The sequence below is a fragment of the Cornus florida genome, unplaced genomic scaffold (genome assembly GCF_030987335.1).
Source record: "Cornus florida cultivar Cherokee Brave unplaced genomic scaffold, ASM3098733v1 CherokeeBrave_3.0.0_Hap2_Chr03, whole genome shotgun sequence".
Classification (NCBI taxonomy): domain Eukaryota; kingdom Viridiplantae; phylum Streptophyta; class Magnoliopsida; order Cornales; family Cornaceae; genus Cornus; species Cornus florida.
The window spans coordinates 396,269-423,217 of NW_026775573.1; the positions used below are offsets into that span (position 1 = coordinate 396,269).

Sequence of the window (26,949 nt, forward strand, 5' to 3'; positions counted from 1 at the left end):
ACGTAGTACAAATGTATTGGTTGAAGTTGAGTAAAAGGAGAACAAATCTGTTGAGATAAGCACTTCAACAAATAACTAAAATTCGTTTCTCATTTCATTTCTGTTAATTTTCCGAACAAACATAATTAATGTCACTCCATCAATATGGAACAAGGTATTGTTGTGCAGCGAGAAAGAAAGAAACATATATGAACGAAAATTATTTCTTAAAACCTCAACATTTTTTCTTCTAATTAATGACCTGCGGAAAGACAATGCTTCACCAAGCGGGAACCTGATACACAAATTATGCTGTCTTTATCTTTGCTTTCCATCTTCTACTCCTTACCACAAATTTAAGGAGCTCATCAATTAGAATCACTGGTGCTGAAACCAAAATGACCAGAAGCCATTCGTTCAGGCTTAGTGGAACAACAGCAAATACATCTGCTAGGAAAGGAACATAGAGTATCAGGCAGTGGAGCCCAAATGAGACCGACATTGCAACAAGAAGCCATGGATTCCTCCAAGGTGGCATTCTAACCAAACTGTTGTCTTCAGAAAGGGCATTTAGGGAATTGAACATCTCAATCGCCACCAAGACAGAAAGTGACAGAGTCACTGCCTTCACTTTACCAACAGAAAAATAGTCACAAGGGTTTGAGAAAGTAATCACACGGCCTCCACCAACTGTGAATGGAGTTGCAGAGAAATTTGCCCATGAGGAGCACTCTCCCCAGTTGCGAAGCTGAGATAATTCAACAAGTGTGTGCCCATCACTTAGAATATTGATACCCAACAAAGAAGCCTGAGTGTACCACAAGATAAAAATGCCCACGGTTGCAATGCCCACATATGAACCTATTACCTGTAATTGCATACATAATAGTGATTTAATAAGTATTAACATAATTTATTTTTTCTTTTTTGCTCAACACATAGTAATAGTCCTCTAACTAAATTACTTCCTTGTGGAGCACACGATAAGGGGATTGAATTCTGCCGTTTAAGTTGTAATATACATACACAAGCATGCACTCTCATAAACAAATGCAAAATTCATGCCAAATGACAGCAAGAAAATCCATTGACGGGACTGCAGGCTAACAACTAGGGTATACACAATGTGAAATAATAAGAATGAAGTTGCTTATTTTACCACTGAGACTTTAGCTCAAGTGTCAACTCCTCTACCTTCCACATGGAAAGTTGAGGGTTAGTCCTCAATGGGGCAATAGTAGGTATGTGTATTATCTGCCAGGTGAAAAAAGAGTTGCTTATATTGTCTTGATAAAATTACAACATCAAAATTCATAATAACATTGGTGTGAATTTATTAATATCTGGTGAAACTCCAGCCCAGGAATTCGACTAAAATTACTACTTGAACCTTCATGTCCTGAAATACATGGATTGTGATCACTGGGGGAAACTACACATAATGTGGTTGTATTGAATGGAAATAATATGGGATCAAAAGCACATGTAATCTAGTTAAAACTATTGCATAGTGGGAAATTACGAGGGTAATTTAATTTCTATTTGCTGTAATATCATGCTAGTTATCATTGTTCTGTGATAACCAACCAATGGTGGCATAATAGCCTCTCAAGTAGAACCTGCTTTAGACTTGCTACTTATATATCGTTCAAATAGTATTTTCAAACAAATTTAAATATCCCCATGAGCGGAGCATCGGGGGAGGAGGACAGTCCAGCTCACACCTCATCATATACCCCACCCCACCACGAGTTACAGGGACTCTGCCAAGCTCCCACAGACACAAGCTCTTCAAAGTTTCAACCACCATCAAATTACACACTCACAGTCCATTGCTAAAATTAATACTGAAGTGGCAAAGATGTAACACAATCAATAAGAATAACATTTGTTGGAGAAAAAACTCATTTTATACCAAAATATGTTAGATTCTCAATTACCCAATTAAAGCTTTTTTTGCTCAAAGTTACCACACGTTAATAAATCATGTTCTGAGCGTTGAACAAACAACTAGCTATAATGCTGAAGGTGCAAATGCTTGCACCTGTATCTTACTCGTTAGCTTTCTACGATAATGTAAACACCTTGGTTTCCAAGCCAAATGGGATTTTAATGAATCGACAATTATTACACATCTTAAACCATAGAAAATTTTAATTACTAATGATAATAATATGCAAAATCTGGGATACGAATACTATTACCATTCATTTTAAAAATGGGAACTCATCTTGAAATTCGGGGTTGGTAGACAAGAAGGTTAGGCAAATAGGAAACTATGAATGACCAGGGGCTATGTGCTAAAATCAAAGAAAAACAGCAATAATCAACACTAACCATGTATCGAAAGAGAACCCAAGAGTTTATTAGAGCATCATCACTTTTGCGCGGCGGTTTTTGCATTATATCAACATCAGCAGGGTTAAACCCAAGAGCTGTTGCAGGTGGGCCATCAGTGACCAAATTGACCCATAGAAGCTGCACTGGCATCAAACATTCTGGTATGCCCAGAGCAGCAGTCAAGAATATAGATATAACCTCCCCAAAATTAGATGATATCATGTACCTGCAGATTAAAAAAAGGCTCTGTTAACTGCTCCAGGAAAAGATTACAAAGAAAAGTCATACCTGATAAAAGCTTTCATATTATTATAAATAGAGCGACCCTCAGCAACAGCTGAAACAATAGTGCTGAAATTATCATCTGCCAGCACCATATCTGAAGCTTCTTTTGCAACCTGGAATATTGGATGGTCAAAGGATAACAAGTGACCGTTACTTATGAAGTCAGAAAGAATTTATGCAGTCAAAATGTAAAACAAAAATGAATATTGGAACAAAGTCACTAAAACAAATCATAGGTATTGTTGTGACAAACCACAACAAAGCACAAAGTCAAACAAGAAATATGCAATGGCCACAAAATGAGAAACCACACGCCAGACTGAACACAAAGAATAAAACATGGTTCAGCTTATAGCCTACGTCCACCATTGAAGACAGCAAAAGATTCCACTATGCAAAAAAGAAAGACGTAAAGTCTCTCAAACTCTAACCTCAATACACCCTTTCTATGTCTCACTCTCTATTTCGGGATTTTCGCTATTCAACCTGAACAATACAAACCCTAACACACTGAAATATATCGAGTAACAATAGAGACTAGAGACCAGGTCAAAACCCACAGAAGTATCCATAAATCGGGTCGAAACTGAGTTGCAACACCTTGAAGAATTCAGGCTACAACTGAACTTCCTTGAAGTTCAGGAAAATCAAATGTCGGCCATTGGCTAGAAGTGCTAACATGCACGATGTGTTGGGTTGGTGACTCAAATTCTTGAAGTTTGATGAATGTTGAAGAAGTCCCACTTTAAGTCCGACCGGTCCGATTTGGTTCTTTTGTAACACATTGCTAAGTCCCACCACTTATGTGGGACTGGTCAAACTTGTTATGGATATTTTAATAATATATATATATATATATATATATATATATATATATATTTAATATATTAATTTATTATATATTAAGGTTATATTTAATAGCATGGTTTATTTCTTTTAAATCCCTTATTGAATTGGACTAATTACATTCACATTCCTTGAGATTTGCCCTATTGACAACCAGATGATTTTTGAACAATCACTGACACAGGACAAGTAGTGTGTAAATAGTAACCAGAAAGAAAGAAAAGGAATGAGAATGAGAAGATGAGATGAGACTTACAAAGGAGTGACAAAATAGACGAATGAGATGAGAAATCAGACTGAAGGAGGTAGGCTAGAGAGACTGAGGGATTAAGAACAACAACAACACGAGGGAGAATAGATACAAAGAGAGAGAGAGTTTGCAGACTCAACGATAATAGTCAATATTCCAAAAACTGATTTGTCTAATTACATTTGAGCCTTTATATAGGCAAAACATAAACAAACTCTAAAACAATAAAGTACTAAAATACACCCAAAATTAAAACATTACAAAAAATAACCATAAACATAAATAAAAACCTTAATTTACTAATATCCTTAATTCTATCTTTCTTTTCCCCTTCTCCAATGATAAGTTCGGGTCATATGTGGTTCTAGCTCTTGAGTTGTGCCTTGTTCTCCACAAATTCTCCTTGGCTGAGAAGAACTCTTCTTCGAAGACTAAAACGGCTCAAAATAACTCGGATCAAAATGGCAAGACTTGTCTGTGTATCTGTATCTATACGTGTGTGCAAGAGAGGGAAGACCTATGTGTATCTATATATGTGTACATATGTGTGTGCGCGCAAAATTGGGAAGAATCGATTTCAATTGTCTATATATATATATATGACTCTCTGCAAAAAAGGGAAGAAACGATTTCAATTGTCTTTATATGAGTATCTGTATATATGTGTGTGCAAGAGAGGGAAGAAGCATGATTTGGGGGTTGTTGTGGGCTTATAGCCATGGTGGTGATGAGTAATGGTGGTAAGTGGTGGAACAATCCAACGAGATGGTGGTTGCGGTGGCGAGTGCAGAGAGATGGTGGCGGTGGTTGAGGAGAGATGGTGGCGATAACAGTGGTTGAAAGATGGTGGTGGTACACAGAGAGAGGAAGAGAAAGAGTGTGTGTTTGGGCTAGAAGCGTATGAAAATCCTTGGACAAAGTTGTCATTTTACAATTTGAGATATTTTTTTCTTTTTATTATTAAGATAAAATTAAATATTGAAGGACAATCTTGTCTTTTCCCCGTGTTTAAGGGCCTGTTCAGATCCAAATTCTGACCAGGGGGTGTCATTGTTCAAAAAGAAGCCTACTTTTATATGGATGTCAATAGGGAAAACCTCAGGGGTGTGAGTGTAATTAACCCTATTAAATTTTATCGAAGTCGTTACCTTTCTATGCACCTAAAAGACACCATCTTTATCTTTTGTGGTAATTCAAGTGAAGTTGACATTCTTGAGAAAAAAACCTTTCATATATTCTTCTCTATATATTCCTTTCTTTGTTCTACTCTTTCTTATATGTATATGAGTGTTTGAGTATTTTACGTATTGACTGGGCAACGGGACTTATATAGACTTGGACCTAGGCTTCTTGTGGTCGTGCACATAGAGGAGACGCCGCTGCGAGCTGATTGGGCTGCATCTTCGCCAATACCCACACTAAGGAGAGGACTATCAACTTTAGGTCAATGTGTTTACACGTGCCTCTACAATCAGGCTAACTCTTTCTTATCTATTTTACTATTGTTGTTTTCATTTCTTAATTTATGTTATTATGTTAATTTTCTATTATTGAGATTATTCTACATTATATTCTATATACTATTGCCAACCACTTTTGTTCACATTGATGTATCATTCATTGTGTTGTAAGAATTGCAAAGTGTTATTGATGTATTATTCGAAGTTATTTAGTAATAAATTATTCATTGTTTTATTTTATTGAGTATCAATAGATTGTTCTATTGTTGTTTGTGTTTTTTCTTTAAAATATGTTCCTTTTCCACAACAAAACTTGCCTAAAATATGCGAGAATAGTTTCCTTAATTCAGAAATTGCTTTCCTAAATGCTGCAGACTTGTTGGGCAACAAGTTGTTTTTTTTTTTTTTGTAATTAAGGAAGTTGTCTCTCACTTGAATTCCATTTTGGAGTTAGTGATCGATATGGTAACTTTTTGTTAGACAAGAACAAGGAATGGGTTGAAGACTTCATAAATAAAGGTGGAGTTGGTGAAAGAAGGTAGAGAAAAGAAAAAAGGTTTGAATGGGTGAGGAGAGAAGAGAGTGGGTGAGTGTAGAGAGATGTAGCCTCATAAGAAGTAGGTTGGCTCTTAACCAGAAATCAAGAGCAGGTTAGCTTTGAGCCCAAAAAGAGCTAGTGAGGTTGGTTGGTAGATAGACTTCTTATGGGATGGGTTGAGAGCTATCTACTTGTAATATCTCTTCTTGATTCATAATAGTGAAAGTTTTCTCTCTGTGGACGTAGCCCTAGAGGATTGGGTGAACCGGCGTTAAATATTGTGTTGTTCTTGATTGATGTATGATTGTATCTCTACACGATTGTGTGATTGATGATGTGCTTCCACTGTGCTTGAATGAAGAAGGGATTTATTTCCAAACAACTGGTATCAGACCTAGTTGGAGGGAGTTAATATTTCTAACACAATGATCAACAAATAATTTGGTATATTGAACATTAGCTGTTCATACAAGAAGAATAAATCAGCCAATATTGACCATCCAACATATTGTGCGCACTTAAATGAATCAAATTATTAAATTTTAATATATACCACCAGTGGCCTCAAGAAAATGTCATCACATATCCATATCCCCTGCATAGATCAATAGTAAATATATCTCCCTGAGGTCGAAGAACTTGGGGAGTTTGCTATCTCAATGACGTGATCTAGGAATTACTTTAAGTGACGAGAGAGCGGAGAGAGAGTATAATTCAACAAGTAAAGAGTGAGGTGCATGAATTAAACAGTCCCAGTGAGTGGTTGAGTACGATACCTCTGTCCCAGTGATACCCATGGCGATTCCAATATCGGCAAGTTTCAGTGCAGGTGCATCATTAACACCATCTCCAGTCATTGCAACAATTTCCCCCATCTCCTTTAGCATCCTTACAATTTCTTGCTTGTGCCTAGGCTCCGCACGTGAAAACACCTTCCCTCCAGGTTTTGACAAAATTTTTATTTGTTCTGAAGAGGAAAGAGCCATGAACTCTTTGCCTGTAAAACTTCTCCCTCCGAGATCATCGCCTTCAGAAAACAATCTAATCTCCTGACAGATAGCCTCGGCAGTGGACTTGTTATCACCAGTTATCACCATGACTTTAATTCCAGCTCCTCTACAATCATCAATTGCTTTGTGAACTTCCTCACGAGGTGGATCCTGTTTAATCCAGTTGTTTATCAAAGGTTTCCCAAAAAAATAATTATTGTTAATAAGCAAAGCTGTGAACCTTTAACAAATAAGAGTACCCTTTTATCCTTTTTAAATACCAGACAAATAAGTACACTCACCCTTAGACCAACAACACCTACAAAAACTAGGTTACTTTCAATGGAGGAGTAGCAAGCCTGATCAAGCAATTTCTTGTGGGCAGGATGATTTTCAGTATAGTAGTCTGAAAACTCTCCCATGTCATCCTTGTATGCCAAACCCAAGCACCGCAATCCCTTTGAACTCATCTCCAAATTTCTAGACAATAAAAGTTGCCTACAAGGTTCATCAATTGGAACAAGTGACCCATCTGCAAGTTGCACGTGTGAACTACGCTCCAAAAGACTCTCAATAGCACCCTGAAAATACCAGTTTAACAGAAATGCAGAACAATAAGATCAATCATGAAAGCATGCACCAATGTGTAAATAAGTAACAAAGGCCAGTGACAGCAATGGAAGGGTATTTGGCAACTGTAGACCAAACCATATGTAAAGCAAAAGAAAATTCAGTTAAAGACATTAGTTTTTCTTTTTTCTTTCTTTCGTTTTGGGGGGGGGGGGGGTGTGTGGGTTTCTGCAGTTGCATTTTCATGAATTATATAATGAAGCAAAATAAATGAAAACCTTCACGTTTAAAATATTACACAAAGTACGATATTGGTTTCTAGGAATCCTTATCCTAGCAGAACATTGTTATAAAACTGAAGTTTGCTCAAAATTCAAACTAGACAAGTTGACTCTCCAGACTATAAAACCCACTCAATAACAATTCAATCAGTTATATTTCACAAAAAAACCTGGCCAACTTGGCAAAAAAGGCTCAAAATTCCATGCCTTTTTAATTAATTTAGCAGCTCGGTGGAAACTACTTAGTTTTCAAGGCATTTTTAATTTTATTTCAGTAACAATAATTAGTTTAGATTGCCATCCATAAAGTCATCACTCAGTTAGCCTCAGCTATGTGGGGTGCTAGGAGGTGAAGACTGGAGACAGACGTAAACTTTGGTATTAATTTTACACAAAGTAGCTATTCTCATACTCCAACCATGCTTGAACTCCAGACAGCACTATGGGAGGAAAAACATTAGAAATATCCAGTTAATCTTTTCTCAAACATTCAAACAGGAGAAAACTCATGCCATGTGGGAAATAGGTAACAGATTGTCAGTGGGAACTCAAACAATGTTAATCTCACTCCTTAAAACAGACGGGCATGAACAGAAATAACAGTTACCTTGACAAGAAGTCGATTATTCCCAGTTGGCTCACGGACGATTACACTCATAGACTTGCGAACACGATCAAACTCCAATGTAGCAAGTCTCCTTGATCTTTTCGTCCACCATTCACAACAGCCTATACTAAACAGTAATGAATACAAAACCATATTCTCATAGTATAATTGCAACAAATACAGATATCATATAAAGGAAGTTTCCTGCTCACCTAATTTAACAGTGTCGTGGTCAATCAAATAGTTTGCTGCAAGCTGTGAATCACGGATTTTGCTCTTTACCTTGCTGTCTGGAACACCCATCTTCTCCACCAAAACCTTAAGAGCTGCCTCAGTGGGCAGACCTGTTGCTCGAAAGAGGCGGCCATTGCTGAAAATACCAGCATCATTGCAGACTGCACAAATTTCTGCAATAGCTTGCAAGTTAGCGTCCATATTATAGCAGTTCCAATCAACAATTTCCCCATCTCTAGGATCATAAGTTGTCCCTTCAACACGAAAAATTCGAGACGTGGTGGTTTTCCCTCCTAAAGTGAAAAATTCTGTCACAGACATCTGATTTGTTGTCAGAGTCCCAGTTTTGTCTGAACAAATGACAGTTGTACATCCTAAGGTCTCGACACTTGGAAGCTTTCGTACAACGGCATTCTTTTGTGCCATTTTCCTCGTACCCAGAGCTAAACATGTTGTGATTACAGCTGGAAGACCTTCTGGGATTGCAGCAACTGCAAGGGCAACAGCTATCTTGAAATAATATGTGCACTTCTCAAAAGAAAATTGGAAATTTGTAGGCCATCCATTCACAATATCCCATATGAGGAAATATTTATAGTTAATAACCCACACAATGAGGCAAACAAGGCCAATTGCAGTTGTAAGTCTATTCCCAAATTCATCAAGCTTCTTTTTCAAAGGCGTGTTGCTCTCTTCCAGAGAAGCCTCATGAATTTGCCTTTGAATCTTGCCAATCTCAGAGTGCATCCCAGTGCTTATGACAACACAAATGCAGCTACCATTCACAACTGTTGTGCCCGCAAACACCATATTTTCTTTAGCCTGCAATTCACAGTCATCCACGAAAATAGGATTAGTGCCTTTTAGAACAGGCATTGCCTCTCCAGTCAACGAGCTCTGTTCAACTCTTAGGGTTGAGGTTTTCAAAACTGCAACTCGCATGTCAGCAGGGACTTTATCACCAACCCGCAATTCCACAATATCCCCAGGGACAACTTCTCTTGCTGGCAAATCTGGCACTAAATATCCATCTCTTAAAACCCTGCAAGATTCACATTGCATCTCTTTAAGGGCTTCAAGTGCCTTCTCAGCATTAGCCTCTTGCCAAACTCCCACAATGGCATTAAGTACTAAAATCAACACGATCACAAATGGCTCCACATAGGCTTCAACCCCAGATTCCCCAGATTCATTTCCATGCAAGTGAGCTAGAATGAAAGATATGAAGGCTGCAATTAGAAGAATTTTTACAAGCATGTCATCAAACTGTTCTAATACGTGTCGCCACAGGGGCTTCCCCTTCTCTTTCTTGAGCTCATTCCAACCATATCTCTCACGCCGCTTCTCAACCTCAAATGTGCTAAGACCCTTATCTAGTTTCACTTGGTACTCTTTCAAACACTGATCAACTGGCCATGACCATGCAGGGAATGATTTTTCATCCATCAATTGTTCCATGTGGAGTTCAAATGTCACTCCAACCAAAACTTCTACATATATTCTCTTAAACCAATTTCAAATCCCTATAAAGAAGTTCTGATAAGTGCACAAAACACATCATTTTATGCACTCAAATAAATATTTTATTAGTATTTTATATTATTTAAGTATTATTATATATAGGTTTTATGTTTTATAGATATAAATTCCAGAATGAGAAGAAAAGAAGCAAAAATGGCAGAAAATGAGAATGTATGGCAGCAGAAAGGATGAGAATTATTTATGGCTAAAGAAAAGAATCAAAAACATTGCAGAAGAGATGGTCCAATGCATAATTTACTTCCCAAGAGGTCTCAAGTTCAAGATTTGCTTGTAGCACAATTGCTTTATTTTTTATACACCGCATTCAAATTCAAAATTGGCACTCCATCAAATCAGCAAATATCAATTCAAATTGGAAAGCAGCATGGTTTTAGGAAGATTTTATTTTCTTATTTTCTCTCCTGTATTTTGATTTTCAAATTGTTTTCTTTTTCAGTCCTAATTCCTCCCTTCTAAACTGTATAAATAGGGACATATGAAGGGAGTTAGGGATATACAGAGAATGAAGGAAAAAAGTGAGAGCGAAACAGAGAGAGCTAAATGGAGCAAGCTCAATCTTTATGTATTTATTTATTTTTCTCATTCAATAAAATTAGTTATGTTTTCATCTATTCTTTTCTTGTTCTTATGTTAGTATAATATGTTGGAAGATATATATTATTTCCCTTTATTTTAGGGATTTGATTGATTTCTCACTATTGTAAATTAGAACAAGATTGTAGGACATATTAATTGCAGTAAATTAGGATAGATTGATTGCTTTAAATTAGGAACAGACATCACTATGGGAGGAAAAACATACTTGTACAAGATGTTAATGTTAATATATGAGGCAGAATATTTTACAGAGAGAATTTCTACATGGTATCAGAGAGAAAAGTTTCATCGGTCTGAGCGATTACCGCTGACTTATTCTCTTTGTCCTCATACTCTTGTTCTCTTGGTGTGCAATTGTCTTGGACAACACCCTAAAGCCTAGATTCTAAACACCATACACATCGAAACATGTCTGTTGTTACCTCTAAATCTTCTGATTCTAGTACAGCACCGCCCATTCCTTCGATTGTGACAAATCAACTTGATAACATGAGTGTGCAGATGACTTCTTACAAATTTGATGGGACGAATTATTCTGCCTGGTCCCAGTTTGTGAAGTTGTACATCACTGGAAAGGGAAAGTTGGGGTACTTGACTGGGGTGAAGAAACAGCCGGCAGATACTGAACCTTCCTTCTCTATTTGGTTGGAGGAGAATGCCATGTTGATGTCATGGCTTCTTAACTCAATGACTCCGGATATTAGCGCCAGTTTTCTTCGACTTCCCACAGCTCATGCTGTTTGGGAAGCCATGGCTCAAACCTATTTTGATGTTAGTGATGCTTCTCAGATTTATGAACTAAGGCGCAGGGCAAATGAGACTCGACAGCAAGGGAAGACATTGGCTAGCTATTTTTCTGCTTTGCAGGCCATTTGGCAGGAGCTGGATTTTCTCCAGCCATATGATATGGAGTGTGTTGGGGATACAAATCATACAACAAAGCTAAAGAAGAGAATTGAGAATGAAAGGGTCTACGATTTCCTAACCGACCTCGACCCAGGGTTTGATCAGATCAGAGTACAGGTTTTAAGGCATGATCCTCTTCCTAATCTTCGTGGTGCATATGCCTATGTTCGACGTGAGGAGCTCCGTCAGGCCACCATGCTTACAGGTGTCTCACAGGAGAGTTCAGCCTTGGCTACTATGCAGACTCCAACTGCACTGGTTACTTCTTTCTCGAGGAAACCTAAGAACAAAGAGTCTTTGTTCTGTACACACTGTAATAAGGCTGGACATACTCAACAGACTTGTTTTAAGCTGAAAGGTTATCAAGACTGGTTCCGTAAGAAAGGTGGAAACAAGAGGGATAACTCAAATTCTAGGGCACATCATACAACTTTTGATGTGCAGTCTGATGCACAATCTTCTTTTGCAGCCCAGCCACAATATTCTCAAGCTTAGGTAGATAAAATAATGCAAGAGTATGCTCAGAAGCTATCCTCAAAAGAGGCTTCATGTAACTCAGCCAATACAGGTAACTTTGGATTAGCCTTGAACACTTCTGGTCGTGTTGAGTCATCTTGGATTATTGATTCAGGTACTACTGATCATATGACACGTGAATCTAGATTTTTTTCTTCTTATAACACTCATCCTAGTACAAAGAGTGTTAAAACAACAAATGGATCTACTTTTATTGTGTCTGGGGAAGGTTCCATTCCAATTACTTCTTCGATGTCTCTTTTTAGTGTCTTACATATTTCATGTTTATCTGATAACCTATTGTCCATTAGTCAAATTACTAAGGCTCTTAAATGTTCCGTAACATTCTTTGATACTCATTGTGTCTTTCAGGACCTTCTTACGGGAGCGAAGAGTGGTCTTGGTAGAGAAAGAGGTAGTTTACTACTTGGTTATGAACTGGGCTTCGAATGGAAAAGCAAATCAAATAGTTGGCAGGTCAACATCAAAAGAGCAGATTTGGCTATGGCACAAAAGATTAGGACGCCCTCATTTAGCTATTTGCATAAGTTGTTTCCATCTTTATTCTCCAGCATTGATATTTCTAATTTTCATTGCGATAGTTGTGTGTTAGCCACACACACCATTGCACTTCTTTTCCTTCAAGTTTTAATAAAAATTTTGTGCCTTTCTCAATTGTTCACAGTGATGTGTGGGGGCCAACTCGTGTTCCTAATCATTTAAGTTCTAAATGGTTTGTTTCCATTATTGATGATTGCACTCGTGTTTCATGGATCTATTTGTTGAAAGAAAAAAGTGATGTTTTTGCCACATTCTAATCCTTTCACCAAATGGTTTTGACCCAGTTTAACACGAGAGTACAAGTTATATGATCAGATAATGGAGGGGTGTATTTTAAGAGAGGGCTTGGTGTCTACTTTCAGGCTCATGGCATCATTCATCAAACTTCGTGTGTTGATACACCCCAGGAGAATGGAGTAGCAGAGCGTAAGAATCGCCATCTCTTAAAGGTTGCTAGGACATTACTCTTTACTATTAACATTCCTAAAACTTTATGGGGAGATGTTGTCCTTACTGCAGCATATCTCATTAATAGAATGCCTTCAAAAGTCCTTCAGTTTCAAACTCCTACCAAAACACACGCTATTCCAACTCTTCTTCACATTCCATCAAAAGTGTTTGGCTGTGTTTGTTATACTCATATCCACAAACAACACCGAAGTAAGCTGGATTCGAGAGCACTCATTGGGGTATTCTGCCACAAAAAAGGGATACAAATGCTATCACCCTCCTTCAGCAAAGATAATTGTTTCTATGGACGTTACTTTTGTTGAAAATCAGGCTTACTATTCAGGGGGAGATTCAAATGCTACTCTTCAGGGGGAGAATTTAGGAAATGAAGAGAAGTCTTGGGAGGTGTTGCCACTACCATTAACCAGTGTATCATCATCTATTGAAACTTCTGCATTGACTTCGAAGGAATCTCATGAAAATTCTGCACCGACTTCAAAGAAATTCCTTGAGCCATACAGATTTGTATACTCAAGAAGGGAGAAGACACAGACAAATCAGCCACCTCTTGATCAACCCAATGACCAATTAAGCGCTCCTGTAACTGGTAATCCTGTGGTAATTCCTTCCTCTGAACTCTTTATTGATACTTCTAATGAGTCCGCTCATTTACCTATTGATCAACTTCATCAACCACATGATGCTACTGAATTAGTTATTGAGAATCAGGCACATTATCCCACTCGAGAAAGAAAACCTCCCTCTCGTTTTAGTCTTTCAGTTGTAAAATATCCCATCTCTCATTATGTATCTTCACTGCGTTTATCTTCATCTAATAAAATATTTGCAAACCAGTTATCGTCATTGTTAGTCCCTAATAAGTTACAGGAAGCTCTTGACAACCCCAAGTGGAAAGCTACCATGATTGAAGAAATGGAGGCTTTGCAGAAAAATTCTACATGGGAACTTGTTGAGCTACCAAAGGGAAAGAAGATAATTGGTTGCAAATGGGTATTCACAGTGAAGCATAAGGTAGATGGTTTAGTGGAGAGGTTCAAAGCAAGATTGGTAGCTAAAGGTTATACCCAAACCTATGGGATAGACTATCAAGAAACATTTGCACTGGTGGCGAAGATAAATACAATAAGGGTCCTCTTATCCTTGCCTGCAAATTAAGAGTGGCCTTTTCAGCAGTCCGATGTGAAGAATGCATTTCTTCACGGCAATTTAGAGGAAGAAGTATACATGGACTTTCCTCCAGGCTTTGTGAATTCCTCTAAAAGAGGTAAGGTATGCAGATTGAGGAAATCCTTGAATGGACTCAAGCAGTCACTTAGAGCTTGGTTTGGCAAGTTACTCAGGCCATGAAGAAATATGGATAACACCAGAGCCAGTCGGAGCACACTCTATTTCTCAAACATTCACTTGGAGGTAAGATTACTGCCTTAATCGTGTACGTGGATGATATTGTGGTAACTAGTAGTGATGGTGAGGAGATGGGTAAGCTGAAAGCATATCTGGCAAAAGAATTTGAGATTAAAGACCTTGAGTCTTTACGATATTTTTTGGTATTGAAGTTGCTAAGTCAAAGAAGGAGATCTTTGTTTCCCAAGGAAAATATGTCTTAGACTTATTGGTTGAAACTGGAATGTTGACTTGCAAACCTATTGATACTCCAATTGAACAAAATCACAGGTCAGGTGAATGCACAAATGATACACCTATAGACAAAGAGAGATACCAAAGGTTGGTTGGGAAGCTAATATATTTGGCACATACTCGCCCTGACATAGCCTATGCGGTGAGTGTAGTAAGTCAGTTCATGCATGCTCCTTACAAAACACACATGTTGGCTGTACATAGGATTCTTAGGTATTTAAAATTAGCTCATGGGAAAGGTCTGCTATTCTCCAACCAAGGTCATCTCGAAATGGAAGGATATACAGATGCTGATTGGCCAGGATGTGTAACAGATAGAAGATCAACTTCAGGATACTGCACCTTTGTGGGAGGGAATCTAGTCATGTGGCGTAGTAAGAAACAATCTGTTGTGGCCAGATCCAGTGCTGAAGCAAAATTTAGAGCCATGGCTCATGGTATATGCGAGATGTTGTGGCTGAAGGCTTTGTTAAAGGAGCTGGGCTTTAATTCTAGGGATCCAATAAAGCTTTTCTGTGATAACAAAGCTGCCATTAGCATTGCTCACAATCCAATTCAGCATGATCGTACTAAACATGTTGAAGTGGATAGACACTTTATCAAGGAGAAATTGATAGGTGGATTAATTTGCACTCCGTTTGTGAAGACAGAATATCAGCTTGCAGATTTTTTGACAAAGGGAGTGTCAAGTACGACTTTCAATTTGGCACTTGACAAGCTAGGCATTCGAGACATCTATGCTCCAGCTTGAGGGGGAGTGTTGGAAGATATATATTATTTCTCTTTATTTTAGGGATTTGATTGATTTCTCACTGTGGTAAATTAGAACAAGATTGTAGGACAGATTAATTGCAGTAAATTAGGATAGATTGATTGTTTTAAATTAGGAACAGATTTGTAGGAATATTTTTTATTCTTTTCCTTGTATAGCTTTTCCTCTTTCCTATATATACTTGTACAAGATGTTAATGTTAATATATGAGGCAGAATATTTTACACAGACAATTTCTACATAATAATCCCTTTCAAGGGAGTGATGAAGCCACCATGATTATATTTAGATAAATATATTTTATTTCTTGTATTAAATATTCCTCTAGCGAAAATTCTTTGTGAATCTCATTGATATAAACCTCACAATGAAGGTTAGTGGCTAGAAAAAATAGAGGGAGCATCATTCGTATTAGTGTGATAATGGCGACCATTATTTACAATACATTTTACTAGAGAAATAAAGGAAGGATTATTCATTTTATGCCAATTAATGGAAATATGGGGAATGCCTGCCACTATTTATTCTTTCTAGCAAAAGAGGTAGTCAAGTAGGTTTTACAAGAATATCACTCATGATGGAAAATTTATATAAGAAAGGTAAATTATTTGTTTATATGAATCCGTGGTGATGTATTCTCTTCCTTGAGATTTTTTTTAAAACTTATTTAGTCTTATTATTATTATTTTTATTTTTAGTTTCATTATTCAAGACTCAAAATTTTGTTTTAAAATATTCTTTTTCATCCCATAAATTTTGGTTTAGACTTTGAGTTCTGAATCAAACTTGAGAGTGGTTCGACCCTGCTTATCCTATACCATTTTTATTAGGTATTTGTAGGTTTTATCATTTTTGCACGAGGTGTAGAAGAATAACGACAAATATCCATAATTCCATAATTCTATACCCGTAAAGTTCTTACACAAAACCAATTTAAGGAAACTTGAAATACATCTACTTAAAACAGGTTTATGGTTTTGGTCAAAAAGCCAAGCACATAATCACAGACTATAATTCAAAAAATCAAAAGAAGTAATTAAAAAATATTTATGCGTAGGATTTGTGTTCAAGTCTACAAGAAATTAATGCAAAAAAATTAACATTTATTTGACCTTAAAACAAAAGACTAATTGATGTGAACCGGCAATGGAAATTAATAAGAAAGACTTAAATCACAATAAAAGCTGAAAACAATCTACACGTCTCAATGCGTATCTGCATTAAGTTATGAGGTTATTACTTATTCGCTATAACAAAGCAACAAGGATGGGGGAGACTAAACCCAACAAACACTTGGAATCTAAATTTCAAAACCCCCAACCAACTTAAATATGGGAAGCAAGAGAAAAAATGAACAAAAAAAAAATAAACAGGAAAATTACCAAAAAACCTAAGTGAAAAAAATCAGACAAAAACACCACCAAATTACAAAGACGACTACCAATAGTGAGAATAGAAGTAGTTGGTAAAACAAATATAAAACCAAATAACACAGATACTTATGTAAAACATAGATGAACTTACCAACAATAATCAACCAACCGTCGTCGGAACTATTGTCCCACATGCACGGACTCCAATTTGGATGCAGATATATATATATATATATATCTGACAAAGCAACGTTTAAGCAGAGAAAAATTAAGAAGGAAGAGAGGAATTGAACCTATATGAAGGAAGATATCGATGGAGAAATGGCTTTGAGACAAAGCAACGAATATATATATAAAATGAAGAAATTCTTGAGGGGCTCCACAGAGTACTTTTCTCACATTCAAGGGCTTCGAATTGAATTGAATTGAATTGAATGAGAAGCTGGTTCGTTCTTCGCTCACTTTTGAAGGAAGAGTGATAGAGAGAGTGCGCCTCTGCTTTTTAGACTATCCGACTCGCTCAAAGTGCTTTAGAAGAATTTTGGTACAGTAAAACCAACACTATTCTTGTTTTTTCCTTTTTAAAATTCCTTCCTTCCAAGTGTCAGTTTTTTTTCAAATTTTAAAAGAGCCTATCATGTAATTACAATAAAGCCCCTTGTTTTTTTCTTCCCACTTTTAACACTGATTATGCCTCACTTGTTCACTCCCATCACCGTATCTCCATGCATTCGTATACACAAAATCTGTGTGAAATTCCTGTTTTTTGTTTTTCTCTCTCTAAGGCGTGGGAGTTCAGAGTTCAAACAATACTCTACATTATATGTATATCATAGAAAAGAAATTGGTTGAAATTTATAAAATACAATAAAAAAATCCAAACGTTCACTTCTTCTTTTATCTATTTTTTTGCGTTTTCATTTATGTGTATTATACAATCCCATTCATATTGTTTCTAACAAAGCCGTAGTACTCAATTTCTTCTTTGGAGGGGAGAGACTAATACGATAATACCTCATTGATGGACAAGTGTTTTTTTTTTACCTTGGCACTTGTAGTACAATAGTAAGTTTTACCGTATTAATCTTTTAAAATAAAAGGTCAAGAATTTAAATTTCTATATAGGGGTATAATTGTTATCAAGATTTTTATTAAAAAAAAACTCATAAAAGTTATATAAAGGTTTTAGTTATGTTGCATAATAATGATAAAATTAATTGAGTTGCATAATAATAATAATAATAACTACATCAATAATCGTGTGCATGTATTGCACGTTTTGGCATAAACTAATAAGGGCTATTAACTATACTCATAAGAACGCTACAGATCATTTTAACAGTTGAGCAAGAAATTAAAAAAGAAAAAAGAAGTCTAGGGAACAGTTATTATCGAATATTAAAACACACACGCAAGAGCGGCTCGCACATATATAATTGTGTATAATATATATCTATATATAATATATAAACAGAGGAAATTCCTGGAAAGTTCCTGTTTTTACTTTTTACCTGCAACACCCAAAATGTCAGGTATATTAGTAGTAGTATAAGATAAGATGTTGCAAGCGTGGGTGTGGTCTAAAAAAAGGCGCTTTGATTTTACATGTGTCTCTGCTTAGCCAACCAACCTTCTAAAATTTTATTTTATTTTTTATTAAACCCTCTATAATTTTTAAGTATAGTCGTTGTCCACTTTTCTTGTTCCTGGCCCCTTCCGTCGGTTTTATTATGTTTCTTTTTCCTGTGCTATATGGGTAGTCACTATATCCTACCTTACACAATTATTCTCGGTATCACTTTCACATATCCAACGCGCTCTCATCCTCATTTTTTGTGCGTGTTCTGGTTCAAATGATCGTTATTTTATTTATGACGTTTTCACACTTTTATTCTCGAATTCGCTCTCGCTTTATGTGACTTAGACTATATTTGTTCAAATAATTAATAATAAAAATAAACTTACAAAAGTGTTTCATAATGTACCTTGGGTTGCAATGACAGCTCATATTCATAATTTGACATCATGATATCATATGTGTGCATAAAATAGATGGACCAAAAGTAGTGTGTATGCTACAAATGCCTTTTCTTTTTCTCACTAGTGCTATAACACAGGAACTACATACATTTTCTGTTTTTTTTCGAATACCCAGTAAATTTTGAATGTAAGCAAGGCCCGAAAACAAATTAAGTATGAACTCCATTTATTCCATTCATATTGAGTTTTGAAATCTAGTCTAAAATCTCTTATTAAATTTGATTTCTTATTTAAAGATTTTGTTATTATTATTTTTATCCTCTTATAGGTACGTAGAAGACAAGAAAAGAAGAAAGTAGTAATAAATAAACTTTATTTTAAGACTTTAGATGTTTTTTACCAAAAATAAATGCAGTAGATATGCAAGAACACAAAAGAGTACAGAAAATAATAAGAAATATGGATGGTTGGTTGGTTTGAGAATTAAAGTTTGTTTCTTGGTTTTTGTATTCTTCATCCATTTAAACCAATTTAAGTTGTGTACCAACAATTGGAAGTCATGAATTGAAGCCGAACCATGTAACTGTCTTCAACATTATTATATACACGTATACAGTACCTATATATATATATATATATATATACAGGGATAATTACATTTACCTCCCTGAGATTAGGCGTAATTACAGGCAATACCCCTAACGTTTCAAATATTACAGTAACCTCCCTCCAATGTGACTGAGGTCAGTTCCGGTAAAAACCCCATGTTAAATGACTAAACTATCCTCTATTATTAAATTAATTTTATTAATTGAAAAAACCTTTAATAAAGTTCCCATTCTACCCCTAATTGAAAAAAATGGTGAGGAAAAAAACAAAAAATTTGAACCAGGAACAAAATTTTCATTTTTCCCAGACCTGATCCCATCCACATGAGCCTTCGTTCCAAGACCTGAACAACACCATTGTTGAACCCATTAAAGTCTGCCTACTTATTTATCTGTACTCTGAAACCCCAACACTTCCTCCATTTTCGTTACAACGAACCACCTCTGCACCACCATAGCCACTACCGATACCATCACATCTCACCTCATACACTTCTATCACCATAAAACGCATATATAGTTTTATACATAAATGGTAAGTGTGTATATATGATAAGTGTGTGTGTGTGTCTATATATATATATATATACACATATATATATGTATATGCAATCTCAACAAAGGGAATCGGATTTAGACGAGATCTGTAAATGCAGAGATTACGGTGGTGCAAGTAACAACATTCGGATGAAGCATTTCATCAAACAACACATATGCATCATTCGAGAGTTAGACAAACATAAGATTCAATAACAGAACTAGAAAACCAATCTAGCCGCAGTCCTCACCAACAAGTTACCGCCGCCACTGGTTCAACGACAGCGTCCTTGCTTACCGATGGTCAGTATCACTGTTGAGATCATGCATCACCGTCGCTGTTTCAGTTCGCTTCATCACCGGATCAGAGCGCCGCAGGTGTCTTACGTCACAGGGCTCACTCTCTTTTTCTACATCCATTATGCCCACTGACCGTAGATCAGTCCTCCATCGCCGCCGTCGTTTCATTCCTCGCTGCTTGCTCACCGTCTAGACCTCACGCCGGTAAACATCGATAAGTCATTTCGTCCTTTTTGTTTACCGTTCAAACCTCACCGTCGCCGCATCACTGACGTCCTTGTTTGCCGTCGACTGAGCACATCGTTGCTCATCGCCGGTGGGTTATTCATAGCTCGCTAACTTGGGTGATTATCCTATCAGCGACGGTCCAGACGTGGATCCAAGAGATTAAACGGATGTGATTGCAGCCCTCGATGAAAACCGTTGATATGAAATTGGCGATGGAGAGGGGAGCGAATTCCAAGTAGTCTTTTGGCGAGGTAGTGCCGGTGATCAAGCACACCATATACTAGTGGGACGATGGACCATGGAACCACTTTTCAAGGTCGGTGGTGAGAAGCTTGTGGATAGTTTTAACGTCTCGAGCGTTTAAGGCTTCATTCTGGGCGAGCACCAGAGAGTGTACAATTTTTTTCATAATTTCGATTGTGGGAATCCTCCAGAATATCCTTGGAGTTATACATATCAGAGGCTTTGGAAAGAGAGTTTAGAGGGAGAGAGGACATCAGAGAGTGTATAATTTTTTTCCCCTAACTATTAGGGTAATTCGTAATTTTCAATTAAAAATGAGGGTATAAATGTCTTTGCAATCTTTGTAAGGGTAAATGTGATATTTCACCTTTAAAAAAGATGATATCAGCAAAAAACGATCCTTGACTAGCGTTGACTGCTACCGGAAGGGGCAAAATGTTATGCCGGGGTTAACCTTGAGGAAGGTTATTGTAATATTTAAAACGTTAGGAGTATCGCCTGTAATTACGTCTAATCTCAGGAGGGTAAGTATAATTATCCCTATATGTATATATAGAAAGGGTAAAAAAATTTGGGAACAAAGCTTTACATCGATCATCAGCGTCACTTTCCAAAGGTGGGCGGATTTGACTTTTTGACCGTTGCTTTGTAAACCTTTTGACCCATTCTTTTACCTATTGTCAATTTTGAGATCTTCAGTCTCTGTTTAAGTTTTAAGTGTGTAGTTGAAACAAAAATAGTAAACAATAAAAATAGAGAGTTGTGACTTTAAAAATAAGTGAAGTCAACAACTGTACATATTTTTTAATGAATTTGTTGGGCCAAATTCAGCATAACTTAATTACCCTTCAAAATATTTAATTATAATAAGGAAGTTTACCTTTAAATCTTGAATTCTAGCAAATCAAGTACTGCTCCAAGTCTTTAGCCTTCATTAAGGATTTACTAATTAAGTTATCAGAGAAACAAGAAAGACGGTCTTTTATTGGGGTAACCAATTCAACATCAATTCATCATGTTTTTTCAGTCTTATCAAGTAGTATACCCTTTCTCAATTACTTTTATTCACACCAATTACAAATCCATTAAATTCAAAGAGTAGAGGGTGTGTTCGGTTGCATGATCAAATTAGAGATTTGAAATTAGAATTTGTAAAATTTGAAATATTTTTTGTTCAATTTTCTTAATTGTTTTTCTTAAATTCAACAAATTTCAATTTCAAGCGACCAAACACACCCCTAAATACTTTTATGAATTATATATGATATATCAGTCTCCAACCTTTATTGAATTTTAAATTAGGGTTATGCTAATATGCCCACTGTGTACGTAATAACTAACTAATAACTGAACTTTGGCCCATCCATTGTGGCATGGGCACTAAAAGCCTAACCCTTCCTTCATCCATGAAATAAAATCTGAGCCCAAAGCCAATAAAACCAGTTCTAGCTGCTTAATTATGAACCTTGAGGGTTTAGGGTCCATTTATAATGGAGCAGTGGGTTTTTTCAAATATTGCATTTGAAAATCTATGGATTTTGTGGTGATCATTTTTCCAACCCAGCCTGTTTAGTCGTTAATTTGAATGATTTTCATTAGATGAAATACTGGTTGGCTTTAAGTGTAAATAATTTTAACTTGTCAGTTCTATTCATATAATAATTGTGCGTGACCAACAGAGATGTCCTAGTATTGGGACTTGGGAGAGATACGTAGTTCTTATACAAATATATGCGAGGAAGGCCTCTAACACTACGTACTGTGTGAATCTTTCAAATTTTTTTTTTGTTTGTATAGCTGACGTCATTGTTCCATATTATACCCAATATTATTTGCTAATATTATATATATATGTGTGTGTGTGTGTGTGTGTTCATTAATTTTATGCTTAGCTTAATTAAGTTTAGGTGATGAAAGAACGTAATTTGATTGATTTGCGCTGACAACTGACTTTAATTTCTTCAAAAAGTGTATTTGGATCGAGTTCAAAATGGTTAGGTGGCTAACGCTTAACATCTTTTATATATGATGGACACACCCTATATACAATACAAATATGAAGCAGATCGAATAACTTAATTTAATTTCTGGTTATGCAACTTTGGTTGAAAATATATAGCTAGCATGAATATTAAGGGAAGAATTTAGCCAGATATTTTAATTAATTTGGAAGACTGGCAAATTTTAATACATCGATGCCTCATGGACATAGCAGCGTTGACAGAAATTTAAGAAGTAAGTTATTGAAGTTTCAGTTTTGAAATCGCACTCCTACGTTAAATGGTGCTATGTGTTGTAGGGATCGATACACGTACTCAGAAAAAAATTAAAATAAATAAATTAGTCTAGTTAGTGGGGAAGTGGTTGATCTAGCTATCATATTACTCTCACTCATTAACCCTATTGTTTCGATCAAGTGTGAGTGATTGAAATCCTTAATTTCTCAAAAACCAAGTTAATATTAAGCCTCTATCATAATCCTAGTGGTACATAAAAGTTCCATCAAATATATATATATAAATATATATATATATATATATATATGATCATTACATATAATTCGCATCCCATGATCATATATAATTAAGCAGCCAGATAAGACAGCCAGTTGAAAATGAAAATACGTACGTACAAATTGATCGATCATAAGGTATATTGGATCGAGTGTAATATATATATATATATATATAGGGAAAGCGAATAATTAATAATTAATTAAGCTGATGATGATGGCGGGGAAGCCATATCCATATGATGCAGCATCTCTTGATCAAGTGCCTTCTGAAGCCAAGTCTGGGCATCTTGCATGATGGTTGGGCTAAGTCTGACCATGAGGATGCAAAATTCAGTCTGATTGAGTGCTCCATCTCCATCCAAGTCTCCTTCTCTCACCATCGCCTCCGACTCTTGCTTGCTCATCCCTTCCATACCAACAACTCTACAATTCTTCCTCAGACTCTCCGATGTTATCAGCCCCGTTGTAGCATCTGCCAGAAGACGGAATCCTCCACACAGTTCCGACACAAAGCTGTCCACGTCTAGCTTCTCCGCCATCACTCCCATCAAATCCTCATACTTGTACTCATCATCATCACCACCACCACCACCACCACCACCACCACCACCACCAGCAGTACTACTCGTCGACATACCTTTATAAGCTTCCGCGGCCATATATATATATATATATAATGAAATCGAAAGCTGGCTATCTTTATAGCAATCTAAAGTGATGGAGAATGCTTTTTCAAGCCATTTTTAGTGATGAATGAATGAATGCATGTGACGCAAGTAGTGGTGTGACACGCACTTGTGCTATGGACCATACATATATATATATTGATTCAAAGGAGCTAGGGTGATATATATCTGAAATGATCGAATATATGAATGGCTGATTGATCATAGAATTGGACACTTGTATGGCTGATTGATCATAGAATTGGACACTTGTATGGCTTATAATAATCCTCAGTGCCAAACTATACCACGTTGATCCACCTACTTTATGTACATGGCTAGTGCATCGTAATTATTAGTGAATTGATGATATAGTAGGTTGTTGTCACGTACAGAAGAGAGTTTCTAGGAAGGTTCCTTTGAATTGAAGAAGGTGGAGTTGGGGGGATCTTTTGGCTTAACGCAACTGTCATTGCTTAATTTGTCCGGGGATCACCCTTTCTTCGAAGCTTCCTTTGCCGCGATCTCTATCTCTTTTTCATACACACACTAATTATTTCATAAATGTTTTTTTGTATTCTTCTATATCTTTTTTTTCTAAGTGGTCCAGCTGTCCAATTTTTCTATCCATCAAAACAAAAGTAATTAGCAACTACGGAGTACTAAAATAACGCATGCTTAATTTTATTTATTTGTATGTGATATTAATTTTATTAACTCTCTGCTGGGACCATTTATAATATATAGTTTTTCACATTTTGTTTGTTTGTTTGCTTGCTTATTATGATCATTAAACATTGAAGGTCGGTCCATGTATAATATCTAGCCCTCGCAAATTTTCACTAGTCAAGCTACTCAGAATCTTTACTTCATCATGTGCTATAGACTATAAGCATGGGACGCGAAACTACGTAATTTTCATATACACACCTACAATAATGAGCATATATATATGTATGACATTGTCAAAATATTGTTTCAAATAAAAACGTACAATCTCTTAAAAACCAAATACCAACATAGTATTTTCCTTTCTTCTTTTTTTTCTTCTTTTTTTTTTTTTTTTTTTTTTTTTTTTTTTTTAAAATGGTAAAACGAACACACACTTTTTTGCTCACGCTGGGACTTGAACCCCTCTCCTCTTCTTTGAAGATGGGTGAGCCAAAGGCCCTTTGGTTATTTTTCTTTCTTTTGAACCGAACAAAAATAACAATTATTACATTAAGTAAGGGAAGAGATATTTGCACTCTATTTTTTTTTTTACGTTTACACTCCATTTTTCTTTTTTCTTAAATGTGAATGACGAAAAGCCCCTAAGCTAATTAATGCATCATTCCTTATTTTGTTATACTATAACTATCCTTTTTTCTATAAGCTTTCTTTTTTTTTTACTTCTTTACTTATTCCGAAAATATAGTTTAACCTTAAGTGACAATCTTACATGGCATATTAAATGCACTAACTAATTTTAGATAAATTTACCCTTTCATCATTATTTTCTTCACCTTTTTTCTTACTATATCAGATATCCCCTTTCATCGTCACCTTAGTCATCATTTTTCTTTCTATATCAGTTATTCTATGCAGTATTGTTTTAGCTGAAAATTCTTCTTTTATAAAATACTTTTCTTTAATAACTCTTTTGCTTTTGATATACATCTTTAATTAATATTATATATTGTTAATTTTTATAAATAAAAAAATTCCAAGTCAAAAAAAAAAAAGAAAAGGAGAAAATATTTGGAAGGTGAATTATATGGATGTAGGTTTTGACGTAATACCCATCTCTTTTTTTTTTTTTTTTTTTTCATAAAATCCCTATTCTTAAAATTTTATTGTCAAAACAATTAGGGCTTTTCTCATCAATAAGAAAAATTTAAAAATTTAAATACATTACAAATTAATTCTTAAAAATCACGTGAAGGAAAAAAAATTGAAATTAAACTCAAAAAACAAAATACCAAAACAAAAATAAAAGAAAAAATTACCATCACCATTAACATGATGGTGTTGAATGGCTCTTGGAGTTCTTACACGCTTTTTGTAATATTAAACCCTAACTAAAATAGAGCAGATAATTAATACAAAGTAGATATTTAATCGAGAGATATTGTAAATGACCCAAACCGTTAAAATTGGGGAGAGATTGTGAAAAAAAGATTTATTTCTATAACAAAAATAGAGATTGTGAACAAAAGATATATTTCTATAACAAAAATAGAGATTGTGAAAAATAGAGATAAATTTCTAATGATCAAACTAAGAAAATGATTAAGATTCAAAATAATTTGAATTCCATTCGACTTCCAACAAATTAAAAATCTAAAATATTTTACTTGTCTATTATACAACACTAAAAAAATGTGAAAATAAAATCCTAAAAATAAAAGAATTTGGATGAAAAGGCAATGTATCCATCTTTTGTTAGAACATGTTATGTAGACTTGTACAATGGATATGTTATGAGTATATTTTGCGTGGATATTTAATTGCTATATATTTTTGCATATCATTGTTTGCATTTTCTAATTGATTGTATATTTATTTGGGATATATGGAGATGTAAATTTCTTTTAGCAAATCTCTAAGAAATATTTTATTAAGAAATAATTTCACCAAAAACATTTATCAAAATTCCTTATTAGCGACCAAAACTGTCACATAAAGATATTTTGGTCATAAAAAAGAAATTGTTTTTCTAATCTAAATACTTGCGACCAAATTCTTTTGACATTTAGAAGGAAAAAATAAAAAAGGTATTATCAAATTTTTGAGTCTTTGGTATTATATCATTTTTCACATTTTTTGGGCCACATGTATATTAAATATGACTAATAAATATTAATAAAAATGCAAGTTGGATCAAGTATTTTAATTTAAATACCATGATTAAGGGAAGGAATGGCTAATACTATAAAAGAAAATGGGGACCAAAATCTAGACAAATTATTGAGTATTCATGGTACCGACAATTGAGTACCCATAAAATAAGCACTTACTTTGTATAATTTTTTTTTTACTTATTTAACTTTTTGTTAATAAGAAATAATCACCCATTATTGATAAAATGCACACCGTGTAACAATTCGCTTGGGTTTAATAAGGCATTGGGATTGAG

At 35.5% G+C, this 26,949-nt stretch overlaps 2 protein-coding genes across 3 annotated transcripts; both read right to left on the reverse strand.

The window, feature by feature from the left end:
* Window positions 1–63: 63 nt before the first annotated feature.
* Window positions 64–17,293, reverse strand: LOC132298878 (calcium-transporting ATPase, endoplasmic reticulum-type). 2 transcript variants are annotated; one of them, XM_059795217.1, is made up of 8 exons: window positions 16,907–17,293; window positions 8,358–9,902; window positions 8,146–8,267; window positions 6,990–7,268; window positions 6,475–6,858; window positions 2,608–2,717; window positions 2,317–2,545; window positions 64–847 (listed from the first exon to the last, which is right to left on the reverse strand). In XM_059795217.1, exons 2-8 carry the CDS (start codon window positions 9,835–9,837, stop codon window positions 287–289), a joined length of 3,165 nt encoding a protein of 1,054 aa, XP_059651200.1. In that variant the 5' UTR covers window positions 9,838–9,902; window positions 16,907–17,293; the 3' UTR covers window positions 64–286. The 2 variants fall into 2 exon arrangements, with proteins under 2 accessions (XP_059651200.1, XP_059651201.1); XM_059795218.1 differs by having other exon boundaries at window positions 8,358–9,915.
* Window positions 17,294–23,090: 5,797 nt separating this feature from the next.
* Window positions 23,091–23,990, reverse strand: LOC132298880 (calcium-binding protein KIC). The gene has a single exon (XM_059795220.1). The coding sequence runs from the start codon at window positions 23,823–23,825 to the stop codon at window positions 23,367–23,369; it is 459 nt and encodes a 152-aa protein (XP_059651203.1). The 5' UTR covers window positions 23,826–23,990; the 3' UTR covers window positions 23,091–23,366.
* Window positions 23,991–26,949: the final 2,959 nt, after the last annotated feature.